A 14516-nucleotide genomic window follows, 5' to 3' on the forward strand; every position below is an offset into this window, starting at 1 on the left:
CTGATCCTCTGGCCGGTTTGAGCAGCAGTGCGCTGTGTCAGTGTGCGCGTGCTGTATCAGTGCGCTGTGTCAGTGCGCGCGCTGTCCGATCTGCAGAAGGAGCCGCGCGAGCCGAGGCGCATCAAATGAGCCGTGAGGGCGCTTCCGGCGGGGCTCCTTTCCGCGCGCGCTCCTCCTCTCCGTCATTACACAAAACAATTTAACAAACTCATCACACACACACACACACACACACTCCTTCTCACACACGGTTCAAGACGTCATGGAGGACAAGACGAGCTCGAGGGACGAGAGAGCGGACGCAGGGAATTCGGTGCAGAGGAGAGACTCGACCAAGAAAAGCGGCGGAGGAGGAGGAGGAGGCGCGAGTCCCGGTGCGTCCAAAGAACACGGCAACTCGGTGAGCGCGAGCGCCCGGACGGACCGGGACCGGGAGGAGGCTGCGGTGGGGCTGTGCGACGACACCGAGAGCCGGCAGCAGCAGCAGCAGCAGCACGGCTTCATGCAGCGGCAGATCGGCGCGATGCTGCAGCCCGGAGTGAACAAGTTCTCTCTGCGCATGTTCGGCAGCCAGAAAGCCGTGGAGAAGGAGCAGGAGCGCGTGCAGACCGCCGGCTACTGGATCATCCACCCTTACAGCGACTTCAGGTGAGAGAGGAGGGGAGGAGCGCGCGCGCTACACGCACTGCTTTATTGCTTTCATGCAGGCACGTGCATATAGACATGCGCATATACAGTACATATGTGTCATTAGCGCGCGCGCGCGCGCACGCACGCAAGCGCAATTCCCCTCCTCCGCGCAGCGCGCGCTCGGTTCAGAGTCAGCCATGCCCTTGCTTTGAAGGTGAACTCAGCGCGCGCGGCCGTGAGCAGATGAAGGCGCGCGTGCTTGGATTGATTGATTGATTGATTGATTGGACAAAGCGCGAGCTCAGCTCCAGTTAGTCTGCAACCGAACCGAACCGAACCGGAGAGAGGGAGGGAAACATGAAATACACTTACACCACCACACCGGAGGAAAGAGCTCGCGAGCACTCAACCGTGCATCAAAAACCTTGTGTTACCCCCCCCCCCCCCCCCCACCACCACCACCACCACCACGCCACGCCCCTTCCCCCCCATGCAGTTGAATCAGGGATGAGAGTGGGTGGTCGCCAAGGGGGGGGGATACCCCCCAGGAAAATGTTGAAAAATAAGGCCTTACAAACCACTTTTCCTGCAACCTGAGCTGTAATAGATAAATATCTGTTGTCTTTTTGATATCTCCCATCTCATCCATCATCTCTAGCCGCTTTATCCTGTTCTACAGGGTCGCAGGCGAGCTGGAGCCTATCCCAGCTGACTACGGGCGAAAGGCGGGGTTCACCCTGGACACATAGACACAGACAACCATTCACACTCACATTCACACCTACGCTCAATTTAGAGTCACCAGTTAACCTAACCTGCATGTCTTTGGACTGTGGGGGAAACCGGAGCACCCGGAGGAAACCCACGCGGACACGGGGAGAACATGCAAACTCCACACAGAAAGGCCCTCGCCGGCCACGGGGCTCGAACCCGGACCTTCTTGCCGTGAGGCGACAGCGCTAACCACTACACCACCATGCCACCTGTCTTTTTGATATATTTACATGAAAATATGTTTCAAATCAATAGGAGTATTGTTTGAATTCAAAATAAAATCACATTCTACATTCAAGGCTATGGTATAATTCATGATCAACAAAAATGACAAACTAAATTCACATTAAACTTAAGTTCTATTAATTATTCAAAATGTTCATATATTACATAAAATTTCTTAGGGTGACTGACCTTTTCTCCGCATGTCCTCATTAGTTGCATATGATTTCTTCAAAAAGTCTTTTGAAATATTTATGTTTTCAAAACTGTCAGCATTAATTCAGATTTACTGACTATCTATCATATACATTAGGGTGCATCAGTTGCCCCCTAAAAATGAAAAGTTCCTCCGATCATGATGCATTTTTGTTTTTATGTTCCTTTTGGTAAGAAAACACACGGGGTGAAATATTTTGACAAAATTCAAAAGTTTAATGGCGGCACCAGGAGCTCAAAGTTATGGAAAAAGCTGCTATTTTATGACTTTTATGACAAAATTTCGATCACTTTTCATGAAACATTATGGCACCTTATAGAGTATACCAAATATCTTAGATACACATTTTTAGTACATATTCTAAATATATTATCAAGCACAGTTTGAGTTTTAGCTGTTCATTGAATCATTGTTCAACTACTTTTAAACAATATAAATATATTATGAATCACATTAATGCTTCTCAATCCCTTGCAAAGGTTCTTAACATGATCTCTGGCTCACAAGAAATCAATAAATGGAGTCCAACATTGTGATTCAAACCTTACGTGAAAACATAAAATAAGCGGTTTTTGGCAAAAAATGAACCTCATGGTGCCACCATTAGACTTTTGAATATGGTCAAAAAATTTTACAGGATGTCTTTATTGGTGAAAAGGAACACCCAAACAAAAATGCATCAGATTTTATGAAAGTGAGGGCAACTGATGCACCCTAATATACATGATAGATAAAACGATAGATGAAAGAGAAACGTATTTTTGAAGAGCAGCGCCGATGAACATGTGCAAGTTGCAAGTTTCGATAAAATAGAACGGATGTGGGTACTTTTGTAAGAACTGTTATGATTGGCTATCATGCTCTCGCCATCGATGTTTTGGCCGATTACATTGTAGATAACACGTATTCTACCACGAGACTTAGCGAGACTAAAGATGGCGAAAATGTAAACATGTAACATCGTCGTAGGAATGAATTACGCTTGAGTATCACGAAGGAACATACCCCAACCCCCCTCAATAAATGAAAAAAAATTCTCAACGGATTTGGCATAATATAAAAAGGTCGATTTTTACTCAGAAAAAGCGGAAATCCGCCGAAAAGCAGAAAACTCTCATCCCTGTTGAATGAAGACCTACAATGCAGAGGGTTTTACACACACACACACACACACACACACACACACACACACACACACACACACACACACACAGTGTACAGTATAGTTGACCTGAACACAGCACTGTGGGTATTAAAGGTGCACTTGGGCCTGTTTGCATTCCCTTTAAAGCGAATGTAAATAAAGCGTGAGGTGATCAGTGTTTCCTTCTTTAGCCTGGATTTCCACTGGAGCGAGCAGCGAAGCTGATGGAGCAAACACAGACCTACAGCGCTGAGAGAAAACGATTCCCCACTCAGCCCGACTTGTATGAACTGAGGTTAAGAAATAATTTCCTTTATTGTTTCTTATTTTCCTTTAATGTGGTGTGTTCGCCTCAGCCACCGCCACCACGCAAAAGGACCGTCCCAAATTCTACATCACAGTTAATCAAAAGAATTTCAATTCTGAACTGGGTCGCCATTTCAACAACACGCATCTAGTCAGCAGGAAAACACTGGGAGTGACATCATCAGAGTGAAATATCAGGAATTATTATCCATACAGGACACTTTTTCCATGGAATAAAAACGTGTTCTATTCCCTTCTAGCGGGTTTCATTGATTTGGTTTGATAGCATGCAATATTGTGAGCATATCGCTTATCCTACATGTACGTATTACATCACTCTATCCAATGGAGAATGAGCGCTGAATATGGTTTACGATATTGCATGGATGTCAAGACAACATGACGTCACACGTTGGAGACATAAAACTTCTGTACTAGCGAGCGACTGACTGGGACAATTTGTAAACAAACATGGCCGCCAGGTTTGCTTCATTAAATACGGAAGATTTTGAGAGAATTTTGAAAGAGAAAGACGTGTTGAACACCCGAAAGGAACATGTAAGCATAATAATAATAATAATAATAATATTGTCTGGCTTTTTTCGTGGTCTATCAGATATATTCCATTCAGCTACTCGTCTTCAACTCGTTCAGTATCATGCTAGCGTATTATGTCACTTTTTATGTCACTCAGTTCTGTGATGTATTTCGTATGAAAAACGCAAGTTTTTCAACACAAGAAGATAAACTTCATATTTTCAAGCTAGCATATGATTTTATTTTTATTATATCGACACATTCACAAACAAAAAGTCCCCAAATTTATCAAAACAACTCACTCATCGATTTCCTCACGAGTTATAGATAGAGATTTATGTCCTGGTTTTGGTTCTCCATGTTCCTGATGGAGCTTGGATGGAAAATAAATACACGTGGCGTATTTCTCAGTAAAACACTTGCGTCTGAGGGTGTATTCAGACCAGGATAGTTCGATAGTTCACTTGCTTTGGTCCGAACCAAATGTTTTTTTTTATTTTTTCATTTTGGTGCGGTTCGCTTTCACACTGTACATTTTAGTAAGCGGACCAAAATCTGTCAACAAAGCCACGCGCCCTGAGGCCGTTCAGCTATTGGTCAGAGACGACACGCGCACAAAGTGTTAAGTTCAAAAGTAGTCACGGAGGATAGCGCTGATGAGCGCACATCATGTTGTGCCAGTTCTGGCTCTTCACGCAAGTCGCTAGTACCGCCACTTTTTGAAAGAATGTCCCTGATTTTAATGTAGGTCTGACGGAGTTTCTTCACTTTTAGCCGACATTGTTCTGGGGAGCGCGTGAACCCCTTCTCCTTCATTTTCTCACTGAATACAGCAAACACGTCGGCATTTTTGTGTGTTCTCTCCAAAAGCTAAGATATGTGGACATCTGCCCATATATCCACAAGGGTACGCGTTTCTTCCTCGGCCCACGTTTGCCCCCTACTCATTTTTTGTACTCTGTAGTCTAGCCTACCACTGGTCTGAATGACTGAACGACTGTTGTAAGGTTCCCTTGACAACCGAAACAGTGTTTGCACTTTGCGGTGGAGTGTCAAGACTCTGTTTCCCATAATGCTCGACAAATGACGGAAGCTCCCGAGGTACAAAAAAGCAAAACTGTCGGATTAGGTCCGGTCTGCTTTCACACCTCCAAAAGGTCCGCACCAGGGTTCCTTTGGTCCGGACCGAGTCTGACCTTGCAGCTCGGTCCGCTTGTTTGGTCCGGACCAGAGTTCGGTGGTTTGTATTCAGACCAACCCAAAAGGTCCGGACCAAGGGAAATTTGGTTCGTTTGGTCGTTTGGTCCGGACCAAACAACGTAGGTGTGAATACGCCCTGTGTAATAATAAGGTACATATGTGATGGATACGTAGCCCAAACGTACTCAATAGTAAGAGTCCACATGACCACAGTGTAGTTGTACATACAGTCTGTACATCAGAAAGCAGTGGGTATGTCGACAGCAACCAACGGGACGGTCCAAACGCCTTTAGATGGACAAAATGGACGCACTAACAGGGTATTTTCTGTCATCTTTGGCGTGTTAATGCGGATGTGACCATTTTCTACAATCCACAAGTAGCATACTGTATGAAGTGAGATTTTCTCAATTCTTTGCACGTCGCGGTACAGAAGCAACGAATCCAAACCATCGACTCGAACGATTCCTCGGGCCGATTCTTTCTTGCATGTGGTGCGACGTTTCTTCACTTCCCCACTCAAAACTTCAGCTCCTACCTGCAGTTAGTTCCCGTTTACTGTTTGATGCACCAAATGGAAGAAAACATCTCATCTCATCTCATTATCTCTAGCCGCTTTATCCTTCTACAGGGTCGCAGGCAAGCTGGAGCCTATCCCAGCTGACTACGGGCGAAAGGCGGGGTACACCCTGGACAAGTCGCCAGGTCATCACAGGGCTGACACATAGACACAGACAACCATTCACACTCACATTCACACCTACGCTCAATTTAGAGTCACCAGTTAACCTAACCTGCATGTCTTTGGACTGTGGGGGAAACCGGAGCACCCGGAGGAAACCCACGCGGACACGGGGAGAACATGCAAACTCCGCACAGAAAGGCCCTCGCCGGCCCCGGGGCTCGAACCCAGGACCTTCTTGCTGTGAGGCGACAGCGCTAACCACTACACCACCGTGCCGCCCCGGAAGAAAACATTATCGCATTAAAATGGTTTCAGCTTATACTGTGCATGTCGCTCGGACAGTTTTGCTAATCGGATCTGAGAACGAAGCTAGTCTGCAGTTTCACCTGTAACATACACTACCGTTCAAAAGTTTGGGGTCACTTTGAAATGTCCTTATTTTTGAAAGAAAAGCACTGTTCTTTTCAATGAAGATCACTTTAAACTAATCAGAAATCCACTCTATACATTGCTAATGTGGTAAATGACTATTCTAGCTGCAAATGTGTGGTTTTTGGTGCAATATCTCCATAGGTGTATAGAGGCCCATTTCCAGCAACTCTCACTCCAGTGTTCTAATGGTACAATGTGTTTGCTCATTGCCTCAGAAGGCTAATGGATGATTAGAAAACCCTTGTACAATCATGTTAGCACAGCTGAAAATGTCTTGACTATATTTTCTATTCATTTTACAACTTATGGTGGGAAATAAAAGTGTGACTTTTCATGGAAAACACAAAATTGTCTGGGTGACCCCAAACTTTTGAACTGTAGTGTACATCAAACAACCAGTTTTAACCTTTAGCTGTATACGGCTATGACTGTTTCTCATCAGAGCTTTAAAAAAAAAAAGATCACAAGCCACGCCCACAAGAGACAAGTGACAAGTGTGACTGCTAGCGCGAACGTAAGCGAAGACAGAAAACATTTTGAGAGAGAGACAAATATTGCTATGGTATTGTTGCTAGGTAACACATGGCTGTGGCAGAGGCTCCAGGGCAACACTGATGTTTGGGGTAACTAGGATATTGTGGACTTTTCATTTTTGCTAGAACCAGCCCTTTAATAGAACTCAGTAAGTGTTTATTCTGCTGAGGGAAACACTGACCTGGAGCATGCGAAGTAACGGCGACATATTCCATCGTACGAAGCCTCAAGTAGTTAATGCTAATCCTGTTATGCTAGGTGATTAGTGTGTGTGTGTGTGTGTGTGTGTGTTAGCTGAGGTTGGAACTCCACATGTTCTCCTCTGTAAAGAATGCAGCTTTCCAATTTGAAACATTATCCACTCAACACTAAGGCTCAGCGTGTTGAATTAACACCTGCAGTGTTTAACTCTTAAATGTTCAGTTAAAGGTGAGATGTGTGAGATTTATTTATTTATTTATTTATTTTTATGCCGCCGTCACCGTAAGATGCAGGAGGCATTATGTTTTCGGGTTGTCCGTCCGCGCGTCCCTCCCGAAACCTTGTGAACGCGATATCGAATTTCACCAAACTTTCACCATTTGTGCGCTTTGGGACAAACACGAACTGATTAGATTTTGAGATCAAAAGGTCTAAGGTCAAGGTCACCGTGGGGTCAAATGTCTGTCCGAAAACCTTGTGAACACAATATCTTCAAGGCTGATACAAGTAATTTCACCAGGTCAAGATTACTGTGAGGTCAAATGTCCATCCCCAAATCACAGCTTAATAAGGCGTGCGGTCTACCGGGCGGAGGCGTCCCCATCGACGCTGTTGGCGTCGAGTTCTATCTAGTTTATTCTTAGACACAGGATGGATTTTGTGTTTCAAAACAGCTTTAATGTTTGAGTTAATGGTTAATGCACACAGTACAGTATTTAAAACTCAACACCTCGAGGCAGGATAAACACCAGCAGTACCACGTGTACACTTATTGCTGATAGTGTTGAGGTAACGTACATAGTGTTGGGTTACAGTCGTGAATTAAATTAACCCCCAGCATATTGAAATAACAATTACAATAATATTTACATGACGACTACAGACGTGAAGTGTTAATTCTTACAACACTGCACGACACCCGTGGTATTAAATTAACACTACAGTGTTTATACAGTATTTATACCTGAAGTCCAACATTTATCTGGTAAATTAATGTTTGTGGTGTTGACACGCGAACACCTACAAAGCTGAACGTGTTCCAGTGCAGAATTAACACGTAATATTGATCGAATTCATACTTAACATTGAATCGGTGTTGAATTAAAAGCTCAGTGTTTTAGCCCAGGAGTAATAGGGTTATACCCGGAACAAATTAGTAACAAGCTGAAAATTTCAGAATATGTTCAGAACACCTTTAGGAATAACATACTAAAAGTCCCCGGAAATCCCCCTTGTGCTCTCTGAGAAATTCAAGATGGCGTCCAAAATGGCCGCCAAATGGAGATCTGCCCATATCTCAGGCCCAAAACAAAATATTAATGCAATTAAAAGGTCAGAATATATGTTTTGTAGGGTAGGAGAGTAAATTCCAACATGTGTGTATTAATTACATTGTGTATTAATGTTATATAATAACAATGTACACATTATTATAACAGTATATTTGTGTATAATGTGTTCGCTTGCCATGTCTGGTTAGATTGTCATATTTTTGTCACTCCACCCGTTCACATTTATAAATGTGCACAGTACTATGAATGTGTGTAGGTTTCATCCAGTCCGATCCTTGAATCAAGTATCGATCTTGAAACGCCCTGGCCCATAAATTCACATCCAAGAAGAAATAACAATGACTGTTATGACAAAATAATCGTTATGGTATCATGAAGATATCTCATATGTTTTTGAAATGGCTTCAGTTCTTAATGTTTAGGGCTAATAATTACAGACTTATAATTGTAAATCTATACATGTGCTATTTAATGTATACTACCGATTATAGAGTGTGGATCCATTGGTTACTCGTTCACTCCATATTCTATTCTATTCTATTCTGTTCACAAAATAACAAACACAATTACTAGGGGTTGGAGCACTTATTTTCATTAATATTAATTAAAGTAAATTGGTGGTGTAAAATGAAAAATGGCATGTTAAAAGGTCATGCTGAGTTCAGTCATTTTTAAAAGGTCATGCTGAGTTTAGTCATTTTTTGTCCGAACACACTGGCATTGCTAGTAGTAAAGACTGGCGCTAGAAACTCAAAGATTAATTTTTTTCCACCCTTAAACAAGCTTGAATAAATTCCCGACTTCACTGATGGTACAACAAAGGTCCAAGCATTACGACTGAGGCACTGAGAAGTGTTTAAGTCTACTCATTGTTTATAAGCAAGAGCTTTTATTGAGGCAGACCTTTTTGTCATGAAAGTCGCCGGAATGTTGAAGAAGTGTACTGAAACAGCTTGCCATTGTAGTTTTAGAAGATAGAGTTCTCAAATTTAATTTCCCTTTAATATTTTATCAAAGCTTAAAGATGCACTAAATATTAAGGAAATTGATGTCTAATTGTTGTCTTACATCATGTTCATGTATGTAGGTAGCCTACTAAGCTAATCTGTCAATCATGTCAACCATCAAATTCCATGTAATTTCCACATTAATGACCTTGTAATCTTGGTTAATTTTAATTTTAACAGTGTGACAATGGTGAATTTGCATTGCTTGTATGAGAGAACATATAATTTAACATTTTAATTGCATTTATATTATGTTTTAGCCCTGAGATATTGAAAAATCTCCAATCGGCGGCCATTTTGGACGCCATCTTGAATTTCTCAGAGAGCACAAGGTGGATTCCCGGGGACTTTTAGTATGTTATTCCTAAGGGTATTCTGAACATATTCTGAAAAATTCAGCTTGTTACTAATTTGTTCCGGGTTGGACTCAGTTTTGAGCTAATGCTCTTGGGCTATTTGTGTTAAAAGTGCACAGTAAATAAACACTTACATTTCAGTTCATTATGAGCTTCGTGTTGAGTTCGCGCAGACAGTAATAAGTTAACATCCCCAGTGTTTATTTTTAAACAATAGTGTTGAATTAATGCTAATGTGTGAACTAATACCAGCACGGGACAGAATGTCTCTGCGTGCTTGCAGATGGGTTTGGGAAAAGCATCGCCACCAAACGCCTCGTTTCCATCGATAACCATCGCGAGCTGCAGTGTGACCGAATGTCACTGTGTCATCGTGTGTTTATTTAAAGCACCGCTGGTTTCATCGTGTGTTTAAATAAATGACACAAGGGTTTGTAATACCTTCACATCGTTCCTTCTCAGGTGACCGTGTTTCGCTCGTGCTTTCGACACACCATTTCATCACGCCTACAAATGAGCTTAATGACAAAAGAGATGGAGACGCAAGCGATGAGGGACGAGTGAGGGAGCTAACGATGCTGTCGTCACCAGCGCTGCCAGCCAGCATGCCGCTCTCATGATGCTATTCTACACCGCCGCTGAACACCACAGAGCTCAGAGTGCAGATCAACTTTAGTATCATGAACGCCAAGCCATTCATATTACACTATTAATGCGGGGGTGGGCGCAAATACTTTATGCAGAGCAACAGCTGGCCTGTATGGTTGGTGGACCTCAGGGCTGTGTGATACGATGATAGCTAATCATTAGTACGTCATTAATAATAATAATAATAATAAACTTTATTTGCCAGGTATGTGCATGGATTAAAGCAAAAAAAAAATTATTTGACTGAAAATTTACGGGGGGGGGGATGGGTGGATTTCGATGAAATTCTGAGAATGGTTAACTTAGAACTGATAACTTTATTATCAATTAATTAATGGATTAATATATTAAATTGATTGCACTTTCTTTCCATTGCTTCCGTATATTATTTTTTTGTGGCAAACCACACAAATGCAAGCGTCTGGAATGTTTAGTTTTTTGCACCATGAACTAAATGGCTTTCCGTTTTCACCTATTTCGTACAGCCAAGCCCACCTCCACTTGTTTTTACACCTTTATCGACGGCAGACACATCAGTGCCTTCTTTCATGTAAAGCGCATCCATGCTGCCGAAACCGAAAGCAGAATGACATGCTCCTCTGTGCTCGACGTCAATATAGAAAAAAGTTTGGATCTTCGCTTAAGTTAAAATAAAAATTATAATTTGACCTTACTTTGTGTTGAATACGACTTCAAAAACAATTCAAGATTTTATTAAGAGAAATATTGTGGCCAACACGAGTGTTAAGTTACCTAAAAGATTGCGTGAAGTTGGCTGCTATCTACTTTGCGTTCGTTCTCATTTTCCTCCATCATTTCATAGGCCAGAAACAGATGTTTTGACGTAATTTAACTTAGTAGGCTATGATTATTATTTAACCGTAGTCTTCTAGACATTTTGACTGTTTGGGGCATTGAACACTGGTGTATGCTTTTCAGGGAATAAAGTTTAGCGCATGTCGGAACATCACTGCGCTCGCAGCCTCCAACTCCTCAAACGTCCTTTAAATTGTGATATAATGTAGGCTATAAGGCACGGTTCTAACATACCTTACACACTGGCCTAACGAAAATAATAATTGTTGGGGCGTCTGCTGATTTGTTAGCTATACATTTAGGTCTAGGCGGCACGGTGGTGTAGTGGTTAGCGCTGTCGCCTCACAGCAAGAAGGTCCGGGTTCGAGCCCCGTGGCCGGCGAGGGCCTTTCTGTGTGGAGTTTGCATGTTCTCCCCGTGTCCGCGTGGGTTTCCTCCGGGTGCTCCGGTTTCCCCCACAGTCCAAAGACATGCAGGTTAGGTTAACTGGTGACTCTAAATTGAGCGTAGGTGTGAATGTGAGTGTGAATGGTTGTCTGTGTCTATGTGTCAGCCCTGTGATGACCTGGCGACTTGTCCAGGGTGAACCCCGCCTTTCACCCGTAGTCAGCTGGGATAGGATCCAGCTCGCCTGCGACCCTGTAGAACAGGATAAAGCGGCTACAGATAATGAGATGAGATGAGAAATTTAGGTCTAATTACTTCTGACAGTCTGCAAGCATTGCACCGTCGGGTCTTCAAGTCTGGCTGAAGCAGAGGAGCGGGCTTTCCGGGGTTTATTTTTTCGTTTTTTTTTTTAACATGCTCTATTTCTATATGTCCAGGTTTGAACTGAGTCATTTTGGCAAGATTTAATTTAATACAAAACAGAAATGGTCAGATACAAGCACGCCAAGCACATGGGAATGTATTTTGCCAATTTTGACAGCGCATGTTTTTTTAATGCCGCACCGTAGACAGCGAACGTTTAAACATGATCAAACATAGGAAATGAACGACACAAAGCATGGCTCAAAAACAAAAAAGTTAAATAAACCCTGCTGATAGTTGATGGCGTTGCAACACATCAGTGTTATAACCCAATGTCTACCCAACCACCCGTCATTTTAATTCTCCTCGGATCAGCACCGACCTCACATTTGGCCTTGGGAGAGTTCAGTTGACGGAAATCCATCACACGACGGAAAACTTTAATCCATGTATGTGAACACAAACGAGGAATTTGACTCCGGTTTCACTTCGCTCTCTTAGTACAAACAGATAAAAAGCGTAGACAAAAACAAAACGCTATGTACATGTAGAAGGGTAAATATATGTATAGACAGCATAGTGCAAGGATGAATTAGTAAATATAAATATACAGTGTGCACAGAATGACGGTATGAGTGTGCAGATATTTCACAGCTGATGTTACTGATATTTGAGTCCGGTTTTAGCTGTTCATCACAGAGACAGCCTGAGGGAAAAACTGTTCTTGTGTCTGGTTGTTTTTGCGTACGGTGTTCTGTAGCGTCTCCCAGAGGGGAGAAGTTTAAGCAGTTTGTGACCAGGGTGTGATGGGTCTGCAGAGATGTTACCTGCCCGTTTCCTGACTCTGGACAGGATGGAGGGCAGGCTGACACCAATAACTTTCTCTGCAGACCTTATTGTCCGTTGCAGTCTGTTCTTGTCCTGCTTGGTGACCGATCCAAACCAAACAGTGATGGAAGAGCAGAGAACAGACTGAATGATGGCAGAGTGGAATTGTGTCAGCAGCTCCTTAGACAGGTTGAGCTTCCTGAGCTGGCGCAGAAAGTACAACCTCTGCTGGGCCTTTTTGATGATGGTGACTGTGTTGGTCTCCCACTTCAGGTCCCGGGAGATTGTGGAGCCCAGAAACCTGAAGGTTTCAACAGCAGTCACAATGTTGATGGTGATGGTGATGGGCGGCAGGGTGGGGTGGGGGGGCTCCTCCTAAAGTCCACTGTCATCTCCACAGTTTTGAGCGTGTTCAGCTCCAGATTGTCCTGACCGCACCAACAGACCAGCCGTTCAACCTCCCGTCTGTATGCAGACTCGTCACCGTCTCGGATGAGTCCGATGACCGTTGTGTCGTCTGCAAATTTCAGGAGTTTAACAGACGGGTCTCTTGAGGTGCAGTCGTTGTAAAGGGAGACGAGCAGTGGGGAGAGCACACACCCCTGGAGGGCGCCAGTGCTGATAGTCCGGGTGCTGGATGTGATGCTCCCCAGCCTCACCTGCTGCTTCCTGTCAGTCAGGAAGTTTATAATCCACTGACAGGTGGAGGAGGGCACAGTGAGCTTGGTGTGGAGGATATCTGGAACGATGGTGTTGAATGCCATCATTATTACTAATCATTAGCATTAATTTGTGTTTTTATGGCAAATGTTCTTCTCCAGAAGTTACTGTAATGACTGGAAAGGCTCAGCTACTGTAAATACACTAATAAACATGCAATTTCTGGAGTAACACACCTAACATAAAAACGTGAGCATGTGTAAAATGACGTATCAGTGGAGTGGCCTGCCTACTCAATAAACACAAACACTACTTCAGCAAACTACCTTAAGTTATGTAGTAGCTCGTCCAATATACATTGAATATAACAGCATAAACATGTGCCTAAGACAAAAACACGAATACAAGGACAAGTGTTACGACTGTAAGGAGCTGGAATACTTTTGTCTTCAGCTATTTGCACATTTTGGACGTTATTTGGGATAATCCGTCAGTTACGGTAGTTTGCGTATTTATTATTATTTTATGGTAGGTGAGTTACCATGGAAATTACGGTAGTTTGCACATTTTGTGTTTTTCACGGTAGGTGAGTTACTACAGAAATTATGGTATTTTGCACACTTAGCATTTTTACAGCAGGTGAGTTAATTCAGAAATTACAGAAGTTTGTTTCTTAGTGTTCTTATGAGAGGCGTGTTACTTTAGCTGTTTTGCTAGTTTGTGCATTTGTTAATGTTTTATATGTAGGTGAGTAACTACAGAAATTACAGTAGTTTGCACATTTTTGAAGGTAGATACGTTACTACAAAAATGATGGTAGTTTGTATGTTTTTATGTTTTTTTATGGTAGGTGAGTTATTACAGAAATTACAGTCGTTTGCAATTTTTTTAGTGTTTTCATGGTAGGTGAGTTACTACAGAGATTAGTTTGTACATTTTTGCAATTTTTAATGGTAGATGGGTTACTACATAAATTATGGCACATTTTTTGCAATTTTTATAGTCGTTAGTTATGACAGAAATTACGGTCGTTTGCACATTTTTGCTTTTTATGGTAGGCAAGTTACTACGGCAATTACGATAGTTTGCACTTTTTTTTTTCATTTTTTATGGTGGTTAGTTATGACAGAAATTATGGTAGTTCGCACATTTTTGCATTTTTATGGTAGGTGAGCTACTACAGAAATTATGGTGGTTTGCAAAATTTTTCGTTTTTTATGGTAGGTGATTTACTACAAAAATTACAGTAGTTTGCCATTTTTTAGCGCTTTCATGGT

General features: G+C 42.6%; 1 protein-coding gene across 1 annotated transcript in view; it reads left to right on the top strand.

Annotated features, from left to right (window-relative positions):
• Nucleotides 1-262: 262 nt before the first annotated feature.
• LOC132894847 (potassium/sodium hyperpolarization-activated cyclic nucleotide-gated channel 1) overlaps nucleotides 263-14516 on the top strand; it is a 235409-nt gene continuing 221155 nt past the window's right edge. The window contains exon 1 of the mRNA XM_060934963.1: nucleotides 263-648. Coding sequence (XP_060790946.1) covers nucleotides 263-648 — 386 coding nt within the window. The remainder of the gene's footprint in view (nucleotides 649-14516) is intronic.

This window comes from Neoarius graeffei, chromosome 12, assembly GCF_027579695.1.
Source record: "Neoarius graeffei isolate fNeoGra1 chromosome 12, fNeoGra1.pri, whole genome shotgun sequence".
NCBI lineage: Eukaryota > Metazoa > Chordata > Actinopteri > Siluriformes > Ariidae > Neoarius > Neoarius graeffei.